Source organism: Montipora capricornis, chromosome 13 (assembly GCF_036669925.1).
Source record: "Montipora capricornis isolate CH-2021 chromosome 13, ASM3666992v2, whole genome shotgun sequence".
NCBI classification, from domain to species: domain Eukaryota; kingdom Metazoa; phylum Cnidaria; class Anthozoa; order Scleractinia; family Acroporidae; genus Montipora; species Montipora capricornis.
Window position 1 is genome coordinate 895259 of NC_090895.1, and position 16714 is coordinate 911972.

At 38.8% G+C, this 16714-nt stretch overlaps 1 protein-coding gene and 1 pseudogene across 1 annotated transcript in view; both read right to left on the reverse strand.

Moving 5' to 3' along the window:
- LOC138029614 (neuropilin-2-like) overlaps window positions 1–6648 on the reverse strand; it is a 112615-nt gene extending 105967 nt beyond the window's left edge. The window contains exon 1 of the mRNA XM_068877309.1: window positions 6551–6648. Within this exon, the coding sequence (XP_068733410.1) occupies window positions 6551–6620 (70 nt within the window). The 5' untranslated portion in view covers window positions 6621–6648. The remainder of the gene's footprint in view (window positions 1–6550) is intronic.
- A 5405-nt stretch (window positions 6649–12053) lies between these two features.
- The window catches only part of LOC138029191 (single-stranded DNA-binding protein 3-like), a 34645-nt pseudogene continuing 29984 nt past the window's right edge, over window positions 12054–16714 (reverse strand).

A 16714-nucleotide genomic window follows, 5' to 3' on the forward strand; every position in this document is an offset into this window, starting at 1 on the left:
AAACCTCAACTTTCTCTATTTCACGTTGCTGTTTTGCTGACGACGGCAAAGAAATGGACAAAAATGAAAAACGCACGTGCAGAGCGTGCAAAGCTATTGTTTTTGCATAATAAATATGCAAATTTGTGACGTTCTCGTTGTTGTCGCCATTGTCATTGCAAAGTTCTCTATTGTGACTTAGTTGCACGGTGCCGCTCAGGACCATACGGATTTCAACTTTTTTCTCAGGAAGCCAGTAGAGATTACCCGTCATAGAAATTCCCCGTTTTAGAGATTTCCTGTTTTAGAGACTCCCCATACTCAGTTTCCCTTCCTCGATTGTCCATAACCTGTTATGGAGAGCCATTTTAAATTAATGTAACATTTTCTACCTCGCATCTCGCATTTTTATCGCAGGCTTTCTTGTATAATCGTGACTAACTAAAGATGAAATCGGACTCACCCGAGACACAATGTAGTAACGAGATGAAAAATACAACTTTACGCCAAGGAATGTGGCGATAAAGCTTTATCGAAAGATCAACCATCACGGAAAGACAAAGGAGCTTATTTTGGCTGCCAGATGCTCGTGTTAAAGAATATTAGGACTAAAGTCTTGCAATAATTGCTGTCAATTTAATTTCTCGAAACTTTATTCGCAAGTGAAAGGTAAGATGGTTAACCAGTCAAACGGTTTCAGTTCAGTAATAGTTGCTATAGCCGGGACTGAGACGTTTAACTCCAAGGACTGACTGCCAAAATAAATACCTAACTTATGATTCCAGTCGTATTACCAGCCCTACAAGAATTAATGCCAATAGTGCTACGCTTATCGATGTTATTCCAACTAACAATCGCCACAGATTTCCTCAAGCTGATGTGGTGGAATCGCATTCAAGTGATCATAAACACATCTGCACTGCTATGAAATTTCATTTTCCGCGATCACGATCTAAGCTTTTGACTTGCAGAAAAGACAAGAGATTTTAGCTGGGAGCAATTCATCAAAGATCTAAATTGTACTCCATTTTATATCTCTCATATCTTCGATGATATTGATGACATTCATTGGGCCTGGCAGAAGCTGTATACCAATGTAATTAACACGATCACATTCCTTTAAAGAACGTCAAGCTCAAAGGAAAACAGGTACCATTTTATGAATCGAGGGCTTCGGAGAGCAATTCGCTTGCGTAAGCAGCTATGGAGCAAATATCAAAGATCTGGAGATTCTACTGATCACCTTAATTATAAACAACGACGAAGCTTAATCGTCAAATTAAGAAGAAAGCTATTGCTTCTCACTTTCGAAATGTAACTAAGGATGCAAATGAGAAACCCGGTGAATTTTGGAGAAAATTCACCAAACTTTTTTTGCATACAAAAGGTTCTAAGTCAACAAATGACATTGTTTGTTTTACAGGAGAATGCGAATGTGAGTTAAAGGCAGATGTCAATTGGCACGAATATTTAATGACTATTTTGTCAACATCTATACACCTATTGATCTTGATTGTAGTAATTCAGATTATTTCGAATCTCATCCCAGCATCTTGTCTATTAAAAATTTCATGAACTCTGCAAGAAGCTCACAAGGCCCTCATGATATTCATGCAAGACTGCTAACCATTCATTTACCTTTGACGAGGTCGCAAGTTAGTTCTATGGTGTCTGTTATCATTGAATCTTTCAAAACATCAAAATCTCCTGGTTTTGACAACATTAATGCTCTAGCTGTTAAATTAACTTCTAAAGCAAGAGTTGCACCTCTAACCAAACTAATTCACGCGTGCATTCGCAAGGGAGCTGTGCCGATGGCGTGGAAGTCTGCCCAGGTTACACCAGTTTTCAGATGTGATTAGCCTACGGATAAAAGAAACTAGAGGCCCATCTGTGTAGTACCAATCTTTAATGCTATCTTTTGAAAAGTGCATTTACCATCAGTTATATAAGTCGTTTGATGTACTATTAGTTAGTCGTCAATCTGCACTTCGTAAGCATCATGGATGTGATACTGCACTAAAAGTTAAGTTTAATCTGGATTCCAAACGCTTTGTCGGTGTAATATCTTTAGATCTAAGAAAAACGTTTGATAGCCTGCCACTTGACCTTCTCTTGGCTAAACTTGCTGCTTATGGACTCTCGTCTAAGAGTACTGGTCTAATGAAAAGTTTTCTCTTTGAACGCAGACAACGTGTTAACACCTTTGACAGTTTTTCTGACTGGTCAGCAGTCTCTTGTGAGTGCCACAAGGGTCCATCCTAGGCCCTCTTCTTTTCAACATTTTTCTTAATGATTTTCACTTCTGTGTGTTTTTTTACCTATAATTGTTTACTTATTATTGTTTACATTCTTACTCTACCCATACATTGCATATTACACAAAACACTACACTACACTATACTGTATTACATTCAACAAATACATTTTTACTGCTTACTTATTCACGAAATGACAATAATGCGCTCGATATTGGCCACCTTGCACAAGCAAGGAAAAAAACAGTTTTAATTATTTACGAATGGAGGGGTTGTAATGTGAAAGGTATCGGCCATGTTTTCTCCTGGTCCAAATACAGAAACGCGCAACTATAGGCAAAAAGTATTGATGTTTTGTTTTAAAAACCTCGGGCTTCACTCCCCTTGCCAGAAAACAGAACTTACTGTGCATCTCACATACCTTAGTTTGACCTTATATGGTAAATGATTGCTCTAAGCGTTGCTAAGCTAAACTTTTTTTTTCGCCAGAAAGCGAAGTTTCTCTCTGAATAAAGCAAAAAAAAAACGTTTTTGTGGAAAGTTTGGATCAATTCCGACGTTTAGAAGTACGCGAAAAGGCAAGAAATGTTCTTGTGATGAGTCTGCGTCTGTCTGACCAAAAGGTCTTACACAACATCCCATCAATTGTCATCAAGTTTTTTTCGTTCTCCCTCGGATTTGCTCGCTTTTTTCGCTCGTATTTCGTACTTTCTAAACTTTTGGAGTTTAAGGAATGTAATAAAACAATTATTCCATTCGCGCTTGTTGGATACGAGACTGGTTATAGCTAACTCGGCACTACGCGCCTCCTTGGCTATTTACCATCTCATATCCAACAAGCGCGAAAGGAATAATTGTTAAGTATATGCTAGAAGAGGGGAATAAACTAATCTCTCTACTGAAAATAATCATGTTTCTATGGCCGTTAGAATCAAAGAGCAAAAAACTGATAAATTTTCGACGAAATGTAATGTCAATCAGTTTCGTTCATCTACCACCTGTTCATCGTATATTCAGTTTCTAGCAAGAGTAAATAAGATAAGAGTGTTGATATGGCATGGGTGGGGTCCCCAGCACAGTCACAAATGAGTCTATTTTTAGAATACCCGTTTCCGCGAATATCAGGTGTTATGTCCCTGAAGAAACCTGGCAGAACCAGTCACGCGTGACATCGCTTCATCTGATTGGTTAAAATTGGCGGCTCTTTGTTTGTTTCGCGCGCAAAGTGTATGTGAAAACAAATAAATCCATTTGTGACTGTGCTAGAGCAAGGCCGCAAAGTGATAGACTTTTATCTAATTCACTCTTGATTCCTAGATGTTAAATGAGGAAAGTCTGAAACAAAGGTGGATCACATACATCCCCTTCATTGAGGGAAAACAATCAAACGAGAACGTAATACTGAGCTGTATAATTATTCGCACAATGACAATGAAAGGAGAGGAAAAGAATTTCAACTGAGAATATACACACAGTGGTACTGATACCTTCTGCCGAGTGGCACAGTCGTTTCAGTCGTTGTATGTTATACAAAGGAACCACACAGCTCTTCCAAAGAGATGATGACCGAGTTCTCAATACAATTTGGCGGTTTCGATTGTATAACAAATAAACAACAATGATAGCGTTATCATGTGCGTCAGTTTCACTATAGATCATCATTTGGCTTATTGGACTAATAATAATTGTCACCACTAATTTGCGAAATGGCGAGGATCACGTTTTTACAAAAGCACCTAAGATATCATAATGAAGGGGCTGTGTTAAGGTAATTCCCTTGAAATTGTTCTACTATCAAACTTTTTTGGAAACTTGGCATAACTAACATTCATGATATGAACATTAGAAAAACGCAATAAAAAAATGGGATCACCGTGCTTGTTTACGCGTCAGCAGGCTGTTAAAATGGGGTATTTTTACTGTTTGCGCGTTAACAATTCGAATCACCTTCACACAGAATTAAGTCTTAGTTTCTTCAAAGACAAAATTATATTTTGAAAATAAAGCTTCATTTACGCCGTTCTTGATTCCTTGGTTGTGGGAATAGTGCACTTTTTGGGACAGTTTCGTGGTTAGCTTGAAGTCCTCGCCTTGGGTAAAATACACCAAGTACGTAACTGTTTTCCGAAAAAAATTCATGTTCTACCATCAAACTTTTTTTCTTCTTCAAATATGTTCTTTATTAGACTGTTCTTAGCACCGGGGTCACCGTGCTCGTTTGAGAGAAAAGGAGAAGTTCTTTCGCCATCAGGCTTAGTTTGAGGGAAATCTCTTACGTTTTGTACGCGCTCGTGCTCATGTGCGCGCGCTAATGAGGCGAAAATCGTGCGCAGTAGGGATGCGCAATGCAATACTAAGGAATTACCTTAAAGTGCTGCTATGATCAAAAATTACTTCTTTTTTTCTTCAGATTTTGAAAGTGCGACTGCTAACACTTGACTGGCAAAAAATTTTAAGCTTTGATTTTTAACCAAAGGTTGTTAACTTTGAGTGTAACCTATGTAGGTGAGATATGTATGTAAAGAACCATACAATACATCAAGAGAAATAAATTAGCGCATAATGCAAAGCCAAGAGTGACTTAGACTGTAAGTAGTGTCCGACTTAGAATCACCCGATTCATCGACCACAATGCTGCGACACATCCGGCACTTTAATGTGATGTACGTGCGTAAATGCAAGGTAAATAATGATCCCAGATGATCTCTAATTTCGAAATTCTCGTTTTTAGAAACTGGTTTGTGACACCCATTTGTACCCTTTGCGATGACGATGTATTACCCCTGATGAAGACACTCCAAATGAGTGTCAAAAAGTTGGCTCTTTGAATCATTTGTAACTTTCTGAGCTACATTCAAATTTCTTCAAACCAGAATAACATCAAACTATGTATGAAAGAATACATGATTCTTCAAATTAATAACCACCTAGAAATTTTGTACTTTAAACTTGTTCAATTACATGACCTAAATCACTCGGCATAGGTCTGAAAACTATGAGTTTGGTTGTCTCAATATTAAGAGACCTAAACCAGTGCGAGACAGTTTCAAGCTCAATATTCGGTCAATTCTTCAATTAAGTCGCTTGGATCACAAGGCTTAAAGAAGAAATTGGGGTCGTCAGCAAAGAGAAAAAAAACATTTTATTGAAGCAATTCCCCAAGAAAAATCATCAATATGGATAACGAAGTATAACGGACCGACTATCATCGAGCGTCCTTGTATTGCGATTGTGCAGAATTCATTTGGACTAGTTGTTTTCGCTTATTGCATGAGAAGTGGAAAAACCTTCGCGGAAACCGTCGAATGCCTACAAAACAATATTTGGTAGCTACTATATATTTCAAAATACGATTATTAACAGCTCCTTCAAAGGATTTTGATAAAACTGGAAGCACTAGTGTTCAATAGAGTTAAATATTGATGACAATATATAAAGTCCAAAGATGCCTCCTGGTGTCTTGGGTTTAATAGTTTTAAGGTCATTTCGTTATCGTAAGTTGTGTAATACTGGTTTTGACATGTTCCAGTAGCACGAAAAAGGATACCATTACCAAAAGGGATGTACCGGCAGTGGACAACGAAAAGTATGAAAACCAAATACAAGGCCAAATTTTCCTAAAAATGCTCCACATGGAAGTAAAACAACTGAAAATATTTTGCTTGGCAGCCAGATGTTGAGTCAATATCATATGGATGAATTTAAGTTTTCTTTGGCTTTTGCCAATAATCCAAAAAGAACCACGACTAGCTAGCTTTGGTTGTTTGTCGCCGTTTTACTGGGAGGAAATTGTTGTTCAACTGAGATGTGTGTGATAGGTCAAGAGACATTTGAAACGGTTTCGTAGCATTATGTCAACCAAAAGAAAACTCCGCTGGAAAGGTATAATTGTGACTCAATTGGCTGCACAGTACAGCTCAGGACCTTACGGAAACTTTTGCTATGAGGAAGCCAATATTTTAAAGGATTTGCAGATGATCAGACCACTGATATTTCTCCCTTTTAGAGATTTCAGTCCCGTTTTTGAGATTCCCTGTTTTAAAGACTCCCCACTCCCCCAGTTTCCCTCCCTCGATTTCCCTCTAACGCGTTCCCTGTTTCTGACATCCGTTACTATTTAACATTTTCTACTTCTCATCTTTTATCACACATTTTTAACCCGCAAATCGGATTTTTCCTCTCGCATTTTCGAATTCGCATCACGCATTTTTTTTATCTTCTATCTCTCATATCGCATGTCCCCTACAAGCTTCCGTGCTTACAGTCTTCCATATTTTAACATGATGACTAACTAAACATGAAATTGGACTCACCCCAGACACAATGCAGCAAGGAGATGAAAAATACAATTTTACACCAATGAGTGTGGCGATAAAGCTCCATCGCAAGATTAAACCTTACGGAAAGACAAACTAGCTTCTCTTGGCTACCAGCTGCTCATGTCGTGTTAAAGAATGTTTAGAAAGTTCTGAAATGATTTGCTGTCAATATCAATTTCGGTTTTGTTTTCCACTGAAAGTTGATAGGACTCATGGTTAACATGGCAAACGGTTAAATAGTTGCTCACGTTTTATCCTAAACACTCAGCGCTGAAATAAACTTGTAAATTATACATTCAAGTAACTTAGTGAATGTCACTCGGCCAACCGTTGTAATTTAGATATTTAGACAAATAGCAAAAAAGAATAGTATAATTTTAAGACTCTATCTTCAAAAGCGGAACCTGATGTAAAAGATTCAACTCTATGTCCAAATATCTGTTAATTTTTCGCTGATCATGACAGTTAGACAGACTAGAAGCGCTAAAAATGGAATTTTAAAAGGTTCGATGAAATGTAATGTCAATTAGTTTCGTTCTCCTACCACCTGCCCCATCGTATATTCAGTCCGTAGGTGTTAACTGAGGAAGTCTGAAACGTAGGTGGATCACAAAAGCCGCCTTCAACTCGTTATAGAGGGAAAACAATCAAATGGGAAAATAAACTGAGATGAATAGTTAATTATTTGCACAATGAAAGAAGAGCAAAAGAATACACACGCAGTGGTACTGATAACTTTTCCCAAGTGGCACAGTCGTTTTAGTTGAGCGAATGAATAACATTACAGTTGCGGCCTTTTCGTGCACTAATTAAGGAAACACAGAAACCCACAGTGCCTGCGTAGGAGGCGTTGTCGGGGGAGCGGAAGGAGGGGACTGAAAAATCCTCGCCTTCTTTCTCCCCTTCCCCTCTCCCGACAACGCCAGCAACGCAGCTTTGGAACAAAAGCCACTCGGCACTCTCAGCCCCTGTTATCAATGAGCGCTTCTTATTCAGCTAATGTACTTTTTTTTTCGTAACATTATCTCCAATCAATGGAATCGCTCCACTACTTCCAATATAACTTGAACAGCCCTCATTCCTCCATTTGTTCTCACGAAGGACTTAAGCTGGAAACATTATAATATATTTGGGTTTTACGGTGGTAGTGTCTTTTACTCTCCCAGCATCGACGCAGCACCACAGTTTTTCAGACAAATCACCCCTGCACATACCGAGATAGTAGAACATAAGCGCTTAATATCACAGTGAATGAGAGCCAAATCGAGTGAGTGACTTCCGCTTTATGTTCTGTTTAACCCTTTAACTCCCAGGAGTGGTGGGTATATAAATTCTCTTTACAGTTTCTAGAAATGTCAGTCAAACAGGTATTGAGAATGAACAATATTATCAGATAAAGAGGTGTGATCTTGATATAACACCAAGTTCTCTTGACTATCCAACAAAAAACTCTAAGGCACTAGTTGGGAGAATGAACGTTTCGATCGTGGGAATGGAAAGAGTTTATGTTGATAAAAGGCAGAGTCTCGAATCACAAAATGATTGAACTCTTTTCTTGTGCAAAGGGCTCTCAATAGACCTTTTCGGCTTGTACATTTTGTTTTCCCAATACAGATCATGTGATAATACTCAGGAGGCTTGGTCCTTTGTTTTGTCAGGAGCCCATCTGGAGCGTGCAACTTCCATACAGCGACTGTGAAACGGCGTTTTCACAATTAGGTTTATTTTTAGACTAGCCCTTCCCGCAAATTAGGTGAAAAAACAAAGGCAGTTCCGGTTCGGTGACCCAATGACGTCAGCCAGGAGCTCATCAAGAGGAGCCTCTATCTCCCATACTTGGCCTCGGAGTCAACCCTTTCCCGAGTAGATTTATTTATAGAACACCTCCCTTGGGACATTCAGCACGCTCACTGTTGTCAGGAGCTCTTAATGAGCTCCTGCTGTTGTAAAAGCCAATCAAAGCAGAGCTATCTCAGCGTCAAGGGAATTATGATACTTTTTGCGGGAAAAACCTGTTCCTAAAATAAATTTACCCGGGAAAGGGTTGACTCAAGGAATTAGAGGAGATAGAGGCTCCTCTTGATGAGCTCCTGCGTCAGCTTAATATCCTGTAATTGGTCATCGGGCTCTCGTGGGAGTCTCATTCGCGGGAAATTCAATCTAAAAATAAATCGGTCTATGAAAACGCCGTTACACGAACACAGTAGAGTTGTAGGCTCCGGGTCATGGGTTCCTGGTTTTGTTCATTAAAAAGAGTGCCTGCAGGCATATTCATGCTTGCATGCCCTCATTTTAATGAACAAAACAAAAGACCAAACCTCCTGAGTATTATCACATGATCTGTATTGGGAAAACAAAATGTACAAGCCGAAAAGGTCTATATCAAGTGAATTATTAAACAACAAATCCAAAAAAAATGAATGCCGAAGATCGAATGGGGATACTGAATAAGTCAATAAAAATAGATGAAAAGGGACCATAAATACCAATCATAATTCAAACGAAAATGTTTAACTAAGGTGTGACTCCAATTATGAAACTTACCCCGATTCTCAGCCAATACATGAGCCACGCCTCCACTATCGACTTTGTGGCTGTTAAAATTCAGATAGTCAACCGTTAAGATACAAGTAGAGTACAAATAGAGCACATAAACGTCTTTTATTCCGTGAAGACTGTTGACTGTCTCTTGTGCCTGCTATGTTCCCGGTTTGATTTTTCGTTTTAACAGAAAGAATAAGTAGTTTCTGTTCTACCAAATACTTCAGAAAGTTCTAATGAACCATGAAAGGCTAGAAGCTGTAATCGTATACTGCAGCGTTCCTATCAATTAAACCGATTGAGCTTGTACGCATGCCTTATAAATTAACCACCTTTTTCTTACCTTCTATGAATTACAGACAAAAACATATTTAAACCCATGAAGACTTAGTGCTGCAAAAGACGAGGCCTCGATTTTGAAAATAAAAATAACTTTCACCTGCTTTTTACGGAGGCATGCGTGCAAATCATTTGAAGAATTTATGCACGCACGCACTTCGCGAGCCAGATTCGACATTCCCTCGTGCCACTAACAAAAGAAGTATGCCACTGACTTTGGCGTTTTCGAGGCCGCTCGATCTGCATATTGAATACTATGACATTATCATAAGGCCTATGCAAAAAGGAATAATTTCTTTGCAGATATTTTTGTATTGTTTGTGCTTCTTCATAAAACACGTATGTTCCTAGCGTTCCTTTTTGGGGTTGAACGAATTATCAAATTATTTGTCCGCTATTCATTTCCTATTTGGTACCCGCTAATAATCCCAACGGCCCGATAACAAAAAACGGCATCCACCATTAGTTTTATCTTTAAATCTGTAGCTATGACTATCAGAGATCTACAATTGTGTCTTCTTTGATGAGTTTCACATGACATCACTACCAGAGGAAAGATCACGACAGAGTCTTTCTGCCTTTAACAGGATCTAGCATAGCATAACCATATAAGATTATAGTTAAACTTTTTTCAAGTGATATGTCGGCATTAATTGCATTTCGTATCTCTTGTACCACACGGCAAGATATACAATCAAAACAAAGAGAGACCCTTCACTTAACTTGCTGACCCGCCAAAACATTGAGATCTATCCCAATTTAGGTAAAAAAAGATGATGGAGATAGTGGCGAATAAGAGCATCCCTTATAATATTAGGCTACGTTGCCCAAGATGGCAAACATCTTCTAAAATAGCAATCTTTTAAGTAGACTCATTTTTATCCACAATTTGTAGCTACAGGTGATTACATAAAAGTTTTTCATTTTTCAGTGCACACAGTTCTTGTCGACGATCTTTTTCTTTTAATGTATTGAAATTTTTATTTCATTTCTTCATTTAGTGTATATTTATCGGTTTCTTTATTTATTTATCTATTTATTCATTGACATATTTAGGTAAGGCCACCCTTTTCCGAGCAAAAAAGCCCATGCCCCCCCTCCCTCCCCCCCATCTTTGCATCAGCTCTTCCCACTCCTTCCCAAACTCTGACCACGATAAGTTAGAAGGATTGGTTTTGAATGTTTTGCCTTCAGTGTAAGGGCAGGGAAATAGCACACTTTCACAAATGGCAACCTCCTTTACATTCTGTTGCATTTATGTTACTTAGACCTACTGCCCTCATTTTGAAACAAATATTCTTTTGAAATTTGCTCGTTGTAGCAAGGATAGAAAGGCTTATTAGTATTAAAACAGATGAATATTTTATTTGGCTGCCATTATGAAAGAGGTCTATAGCGTAGAATAAATAAGTCCTTTGAAGATCCAAAAAAAGCCACTGGGAGACTGGGGGGTGGGTACTGCATGCTAATGTCGAAAATAAATGAGCTTAGAAGGGATTTTCCTTCCTCCCTAAGACTTGAAAAGAGTTCCTTCAGGAAAGTAACAGGTTTTTGATTAAGGACACAGAATGGGGGAAACAACAACAGTTAACTCTGTTGTATGTCTGTACAGCAGACATCAATATGTCTTTTCCAGTCACCAACATTGTACTTTTGCTTTTTCGAGAAGTAAGAAGGCTTAAATATGATAACATCTAAACAACGTCCACATTTCTATACCCTTTTCTACTTCAAATGAATGTTGATGCTTCAAGAATTACCCATTCATAGAATTAAATTGCTAGTGTACATAGGGAGACTAAGAATAGTAATCATAATATTGATAATGATAGTACTTAATCATATTAATTATATATGATTACATAATAATGATAATAATAATAATAATAATTATTATTATTATTATTTGTATACCCGAGCCTTGTGTACAACTGTACACAAGTATCTATACGAAGCTTCCTTTTACACAAATGAGCTGATGTGGGACTGAAAACGAATTTTAATCACAGGTCTTCAAACTAATGCTTCTTTGCAATCAAATCAAGAACACGTATGACACAATTAAGACATCTTCAGTATACGAGGATCGCAGTTTGGCAACTTTTCTTTTTTCTTTACTCGTCCAAATAGCTTTAGAAAGAAGCCCGCAAGAAGAAGGGAGATTTTTGCCGATATAAAAACGATGCTTTTTTATAGCGCAAAAAAAGAGACAAACTTGCTAAGGACAATTGTTCATCTGAGCTCTTTCGCCGTCCTTTATTCATCACGAGTAGTTTTCGGTCGATTTTAGTTGCTTCCTCCAAGTTTCCTTTCTGTAATTTCTAAGTTTTTCGTCCGTTTTGACAAAACCTTTCATAATCATATTAATATACCAGGCGGTGAGGCCCCAGTACAAAGGACGTGGTTGGATAATGCTTGGGGTGTGGAAAACGAAGATCGAAGCTTAAGACCCGGAAAACCAAGACCTCCCCGTAAAAAATTACTTATTAAAACACATTTCTTTGTTTTCTTGTTGTTCACAATGGCCTGTGAGTCATTTCAGCTGAGTTACTGTTGACGTTGCTGAGAACTCATGACAGGACAGCAGAAATTACAGATTGAGGGCGAATCTTACTAGTAGGATTTCATTGACAATTTCTTTAATCAACATGATCTCAAAGTGTATTAATATACTGGACAGTTGAATTATATATTGTAGAAGGTCTTTATACAGTTTCATCTTGCTATTCACGGCACAGATGAGCGATTTTATCTAACCCGCAAAAAAAAATAGTTGTGTCCGAAAATCTCAAATTCTCCTCCTTGTTGTTTGCATAATTTGCTCGTTACTTCACACAGACAGAGGTGGATTAAACATTGCATCTTCCTTCACGAGTTAAATACTATCAGCGTCTCATTATCCGTAATGTACACAACTTTTCCCCAAGGTATAGTTTTTTTGCTTTTAAAAATTAGTTCTTTCAAATAATCTTACAATTGTTATCACATCAATCATATTAACGTTTTGCAGACCCAAGACCTGCCCTCCCCCCCGATATTTCGTTCAGAAACAAAAAATGTTTAATTTACTACTTTCCTAAACGAGTTGAATGATTTGTTGGTTGGCGAACGTTTACAAAATGTTCATATAGGTCCCGTACGTTTGATAGAATTAATTCTCCCAGCATGCAAAGCCCGCCATGTTCCATAGCAGTACTTTCACGCTACAACACCAATCACAAACAAGCGCAACATAGAATCAAGACTGTAGTTCTTGACTGGCCAACGATCTGGAGTCACCGTAAACAAAGCAGACCAAAACCACCTGACTCGCGCACAGTGCTTTCCCGCGCTTTTTACATAGCTACACCTCGTATCATGCCAATTACTGATTCGCTCTTGTTACGTGCGGACACCTTGCGGTAAGGACTGTTTCCCTAATATGCGTGAAATAAGGAGACTTGACGCACATTGGATCTAAACGTGCAAATGAGATAACTAGCCGTCTTCACGTTAAAAGACGAAGCAAAATATAAACCTTGCGAAAAACTTGGCAGTGAGCTTAAGTTTTCATTCCAAACAGCTCCTTGATTTTTCAGTGTAAATCAGAAGCTTACCAATCACTGGGTCCGCTGGGCGCCAACGCATCGACCACCAGCTTGCGCTACAGTTTTACAGAGCACCGAGGTACACGTCTCACAAAAGATTCCGGTTTTGAACATTTCTCGAGAAGGCGAAGCAACCATTTGCACGAAGTTTCTCCGTCATTTGGAACATGTTACTTAGTCTCCTTCGGAGCCACTCGGGCAGCAGTCGCGCAAACAACGTTCCTCACCCGAGGAGCGTTACGTGACTTTGACCCGAACCACTAAGAAGGAACTAGAATTCACTAAGCGTTGACAACGTTACAGCACGCGATGGATAAATAGAAAGAATCGTCACCAAGGCGTAACGAGCCCATCATGTGTTGGTCACGTGTATAACGCGTTTGAGGTCAAGAAAGAAATCTGGGTCAACCAGCTTTTAAGCACGTGGCTTGGATCCCTTTTGTCGCTTATTGTACGCTACACCGAAGCAGCAAACTCATTCATTCCTGATAAGATATGAAAGCTTTCTTGTCCCAAAGAACTCGCCTATTATTCTACACAAACACCCAACAACTGTCCGTATATTATTAATTATAAGCCACAATGTAAGCGATGGACTATACAAACATATTTCCCTTTCTATATAATATAACCTTAATTTAGAGACATCTACTTTGGACTCGTCTTCCCTGGCACAAGAGAAGAAGGCGTTTAGCGATAGCGGGGTTGTTCTCCCACTGCAAACTCCGTAGATCAAGTACAGTTGTTTTCTACAAATCTTTGGGTAGTGGTTGGCAAATATACAAAGGCGAAAGTTCTCTAGCTGTTATTGCATGAAAAACTCTCCTTGATGGTCCGTCGTTCCATCGACATATTTCCATTTCTATATAATATAACCTTAATTTAGAGACATCTACTTTGGACTCGTCTTCCCTGGCACAAGAGAAGAAGGCGTTTAGCGATAGCGGGGTTGTTCTCCCACTGCAAACTCCGTAGATCAAGTACAGTTGTTTTCTACAAATCTTTGGGTAGTGGTTGGCAAATATACAAAGGCGAAAGTTCTCTAGCTGTTATTGCATGAAAAACTCTCCTTGATGGTCCGTCGTTCCATCGACATTTTCAAATCTTCTTGCTTCTTCTTGCATGCTTTCTTTGATCTTTAAGATCGCAACCGATTCACAGTGATCCTGAAAGGAAATTAAAGCTCTCGTTAAATAAAACGAACAAACAAAAACTAAAAAGGAGCTTTCGATTCAGAGATATTTCTACACTGCCCCATGCACTGCCCTCCCTACTTAACAAGTCTCTGCACTGGTCAAACATTAATTTTTTGGTTCGCTATACTCTCTCCTTCAAAGTCACTGTTTTAAGCTGTGTTCAAATTAAAGCCGAAACATGATTAGAGTAAACATGTTTAAAGGAAACATGCTTCGCCGAAACATGTTTTTTATTGGGTCGTTCACACCAGATGTCCGTGTGAAACACGTTTCATGCATGGTTGTGTAACTTATGCTGTTTCATGACACTCGCATATTTTTTTTACATTTCAGCTGTAGATTGGAGCTGGAAACTTCTGTGACAGTTGCATTCATTCTTTCGTTTAGTGTTAAATTTCTAGACGTTCGGAGGAGGAGGGCTATGCAGCGTTTAATGAGGAGACGGCATTTGCGCTTTCTTCGTTACAAGATATTCCGTTTTCCACAAGCTCATCTGTAACAATCGCCGATAATTGCCGTTATATTTCTTCGTCGGCCCATATTGCAACTAGACATTTAGCCTCCTAATAGCCCCAATTTTGGTTCTTTTGGGCACTTACCTCCTCTTGCATCAATCCGCCATTTTGAACGTAATTGGTCGGATCATGATTGAAACTACCTCGCGAGGTTGGTTCAATCATGCTCAGAATAATCATGTTTCAACCATGATTCGCGCCTTGCACTGTCTGATGTGAACACTTTTCATAACGAAACATGTTTCATTCGTGATCAGACTAATCATGTTTCGGCCAAGTGTGAACACAGTATTAGAGGCTCCTAAAAGTTGTAATTTGATCTACGACCAAGCAAAGAAGAGGAACGAGCCTAATACCGGGTTGACGTCATAGACTGCTTTGCATTGTGATAGTTCTTTGAAAACAGCATGTTGTTTATCTGTCCAGAAGTGTGTGCCATTTCCTGTTCGTGGAATTAGCACAGAGAGGAAAATAAATTGACTATATTTTTTTGCGACCTGATAGTTTTTTTTTCCTCCTGAGTAACTGCAGATTTGGATTTATTTGGTTAGTGCGCATGACAACGACTGTAGACGAATAATGGAAGAACGTTGTCTTTTTCTATGACAGACAGATGGAGAGGTAAAAGCAACCGTGTCAATATTTGGCTAAAGGGTGTCGATAAGTTCAACATGCACCATCATCTGCGAGGATGCTGATCAAGTTGGATCATATTAGAAGTAACATACCAATAACGAGTGGGAATGTTTCATCCGAGGTTCCAAACACTAACAAACAGATGAAAGCATGACGCCGAAGGCAGAGTATTTCAAAACACGAAGAACGGGTTCTTGGTTCAATTCTCGAACTGGCCGACTATTGTTTCGTTTTATTTTTCTTGCTAGAGACGGCAGAGAAAAATTATAAGAGATTTGGATATCGTATCTAAATCTCTAAAAGGTTTCATCAACTTTTCTATTGGGCCACGTATGAAAACACATCTACGTGATGTGGTGGTATACATCCTGTGATTGGTTGACTTGGTTGGTGAATCATTAATGATTTTGAGAAAGCTTTATAAATCCATCCCTGATCACTTGGACAATGGTAATAAACCGAAGGGCCATCTCACTAACTAATGAGGTCACTACAAACTTGGATTGAAAAAAGTGCGCTCAGAAAAAAACATACGCCGGTATATTCAATTGTAGGAGGAACACTTAAGTCCCTTGACTGCAAATTTAGGACGGGTCCATTTTGTCAACCATAAGTCATTTGTAAGCTCTAACCACGGATAAAACACAATTTCATGCTTTCAATGTTTACGTACTATCAACGTTTACATAATTCATAAACTCACTTTAAAAGCCAGTTAGGGGTCAGTACTCTAACTTGGAAATGTCTGCAAACAAATAATTAAAGTGTTACAAAACACCGCATGGGGTGACACGAATGGAGAAAAAAAGGTGGGGGCAGAATTTGTGTACGCACTCCGAGCGGTCAGCAAACAGGACACTGCCACAGACCGCGAGGAGCATGGTGCACGTGGGGATTAGAGTACGTTCAACCGAACGACGAAAGAAGTGTGATACACGTATGGATCATTTTTACAAGTGGTTATGGCATCAGATGACCTATGGTTGTTTTCAAGGCGTGGATTAGGCAGGTTGGGTCGGATCGAGCATGAAGTGGAGGCTAATGCGGGCAAATCTTTTCAAATGCAAATTATTCAGTTCCCAAGCATTAGCCTCAACTTTATGCTAGATCTAGTCTAACCGTAAGAATACGAAACTGGCATATTTAAAGTCATCCTCGGGACTGGTATTACGATAACCATATAGTATTAACCGGCTTTGAATATACAACAAGAGGCCATATGCGGCCTATCCTCTGGCCGATTCCTATGTTTTATTTAAGAAATGCTAGGATGAAGTTGAATCATCTTTGCTGGTGTTTTTTTTTTTTTTTGTAAAAGGTTGGTTTTTAATAAGTAGGAACTTC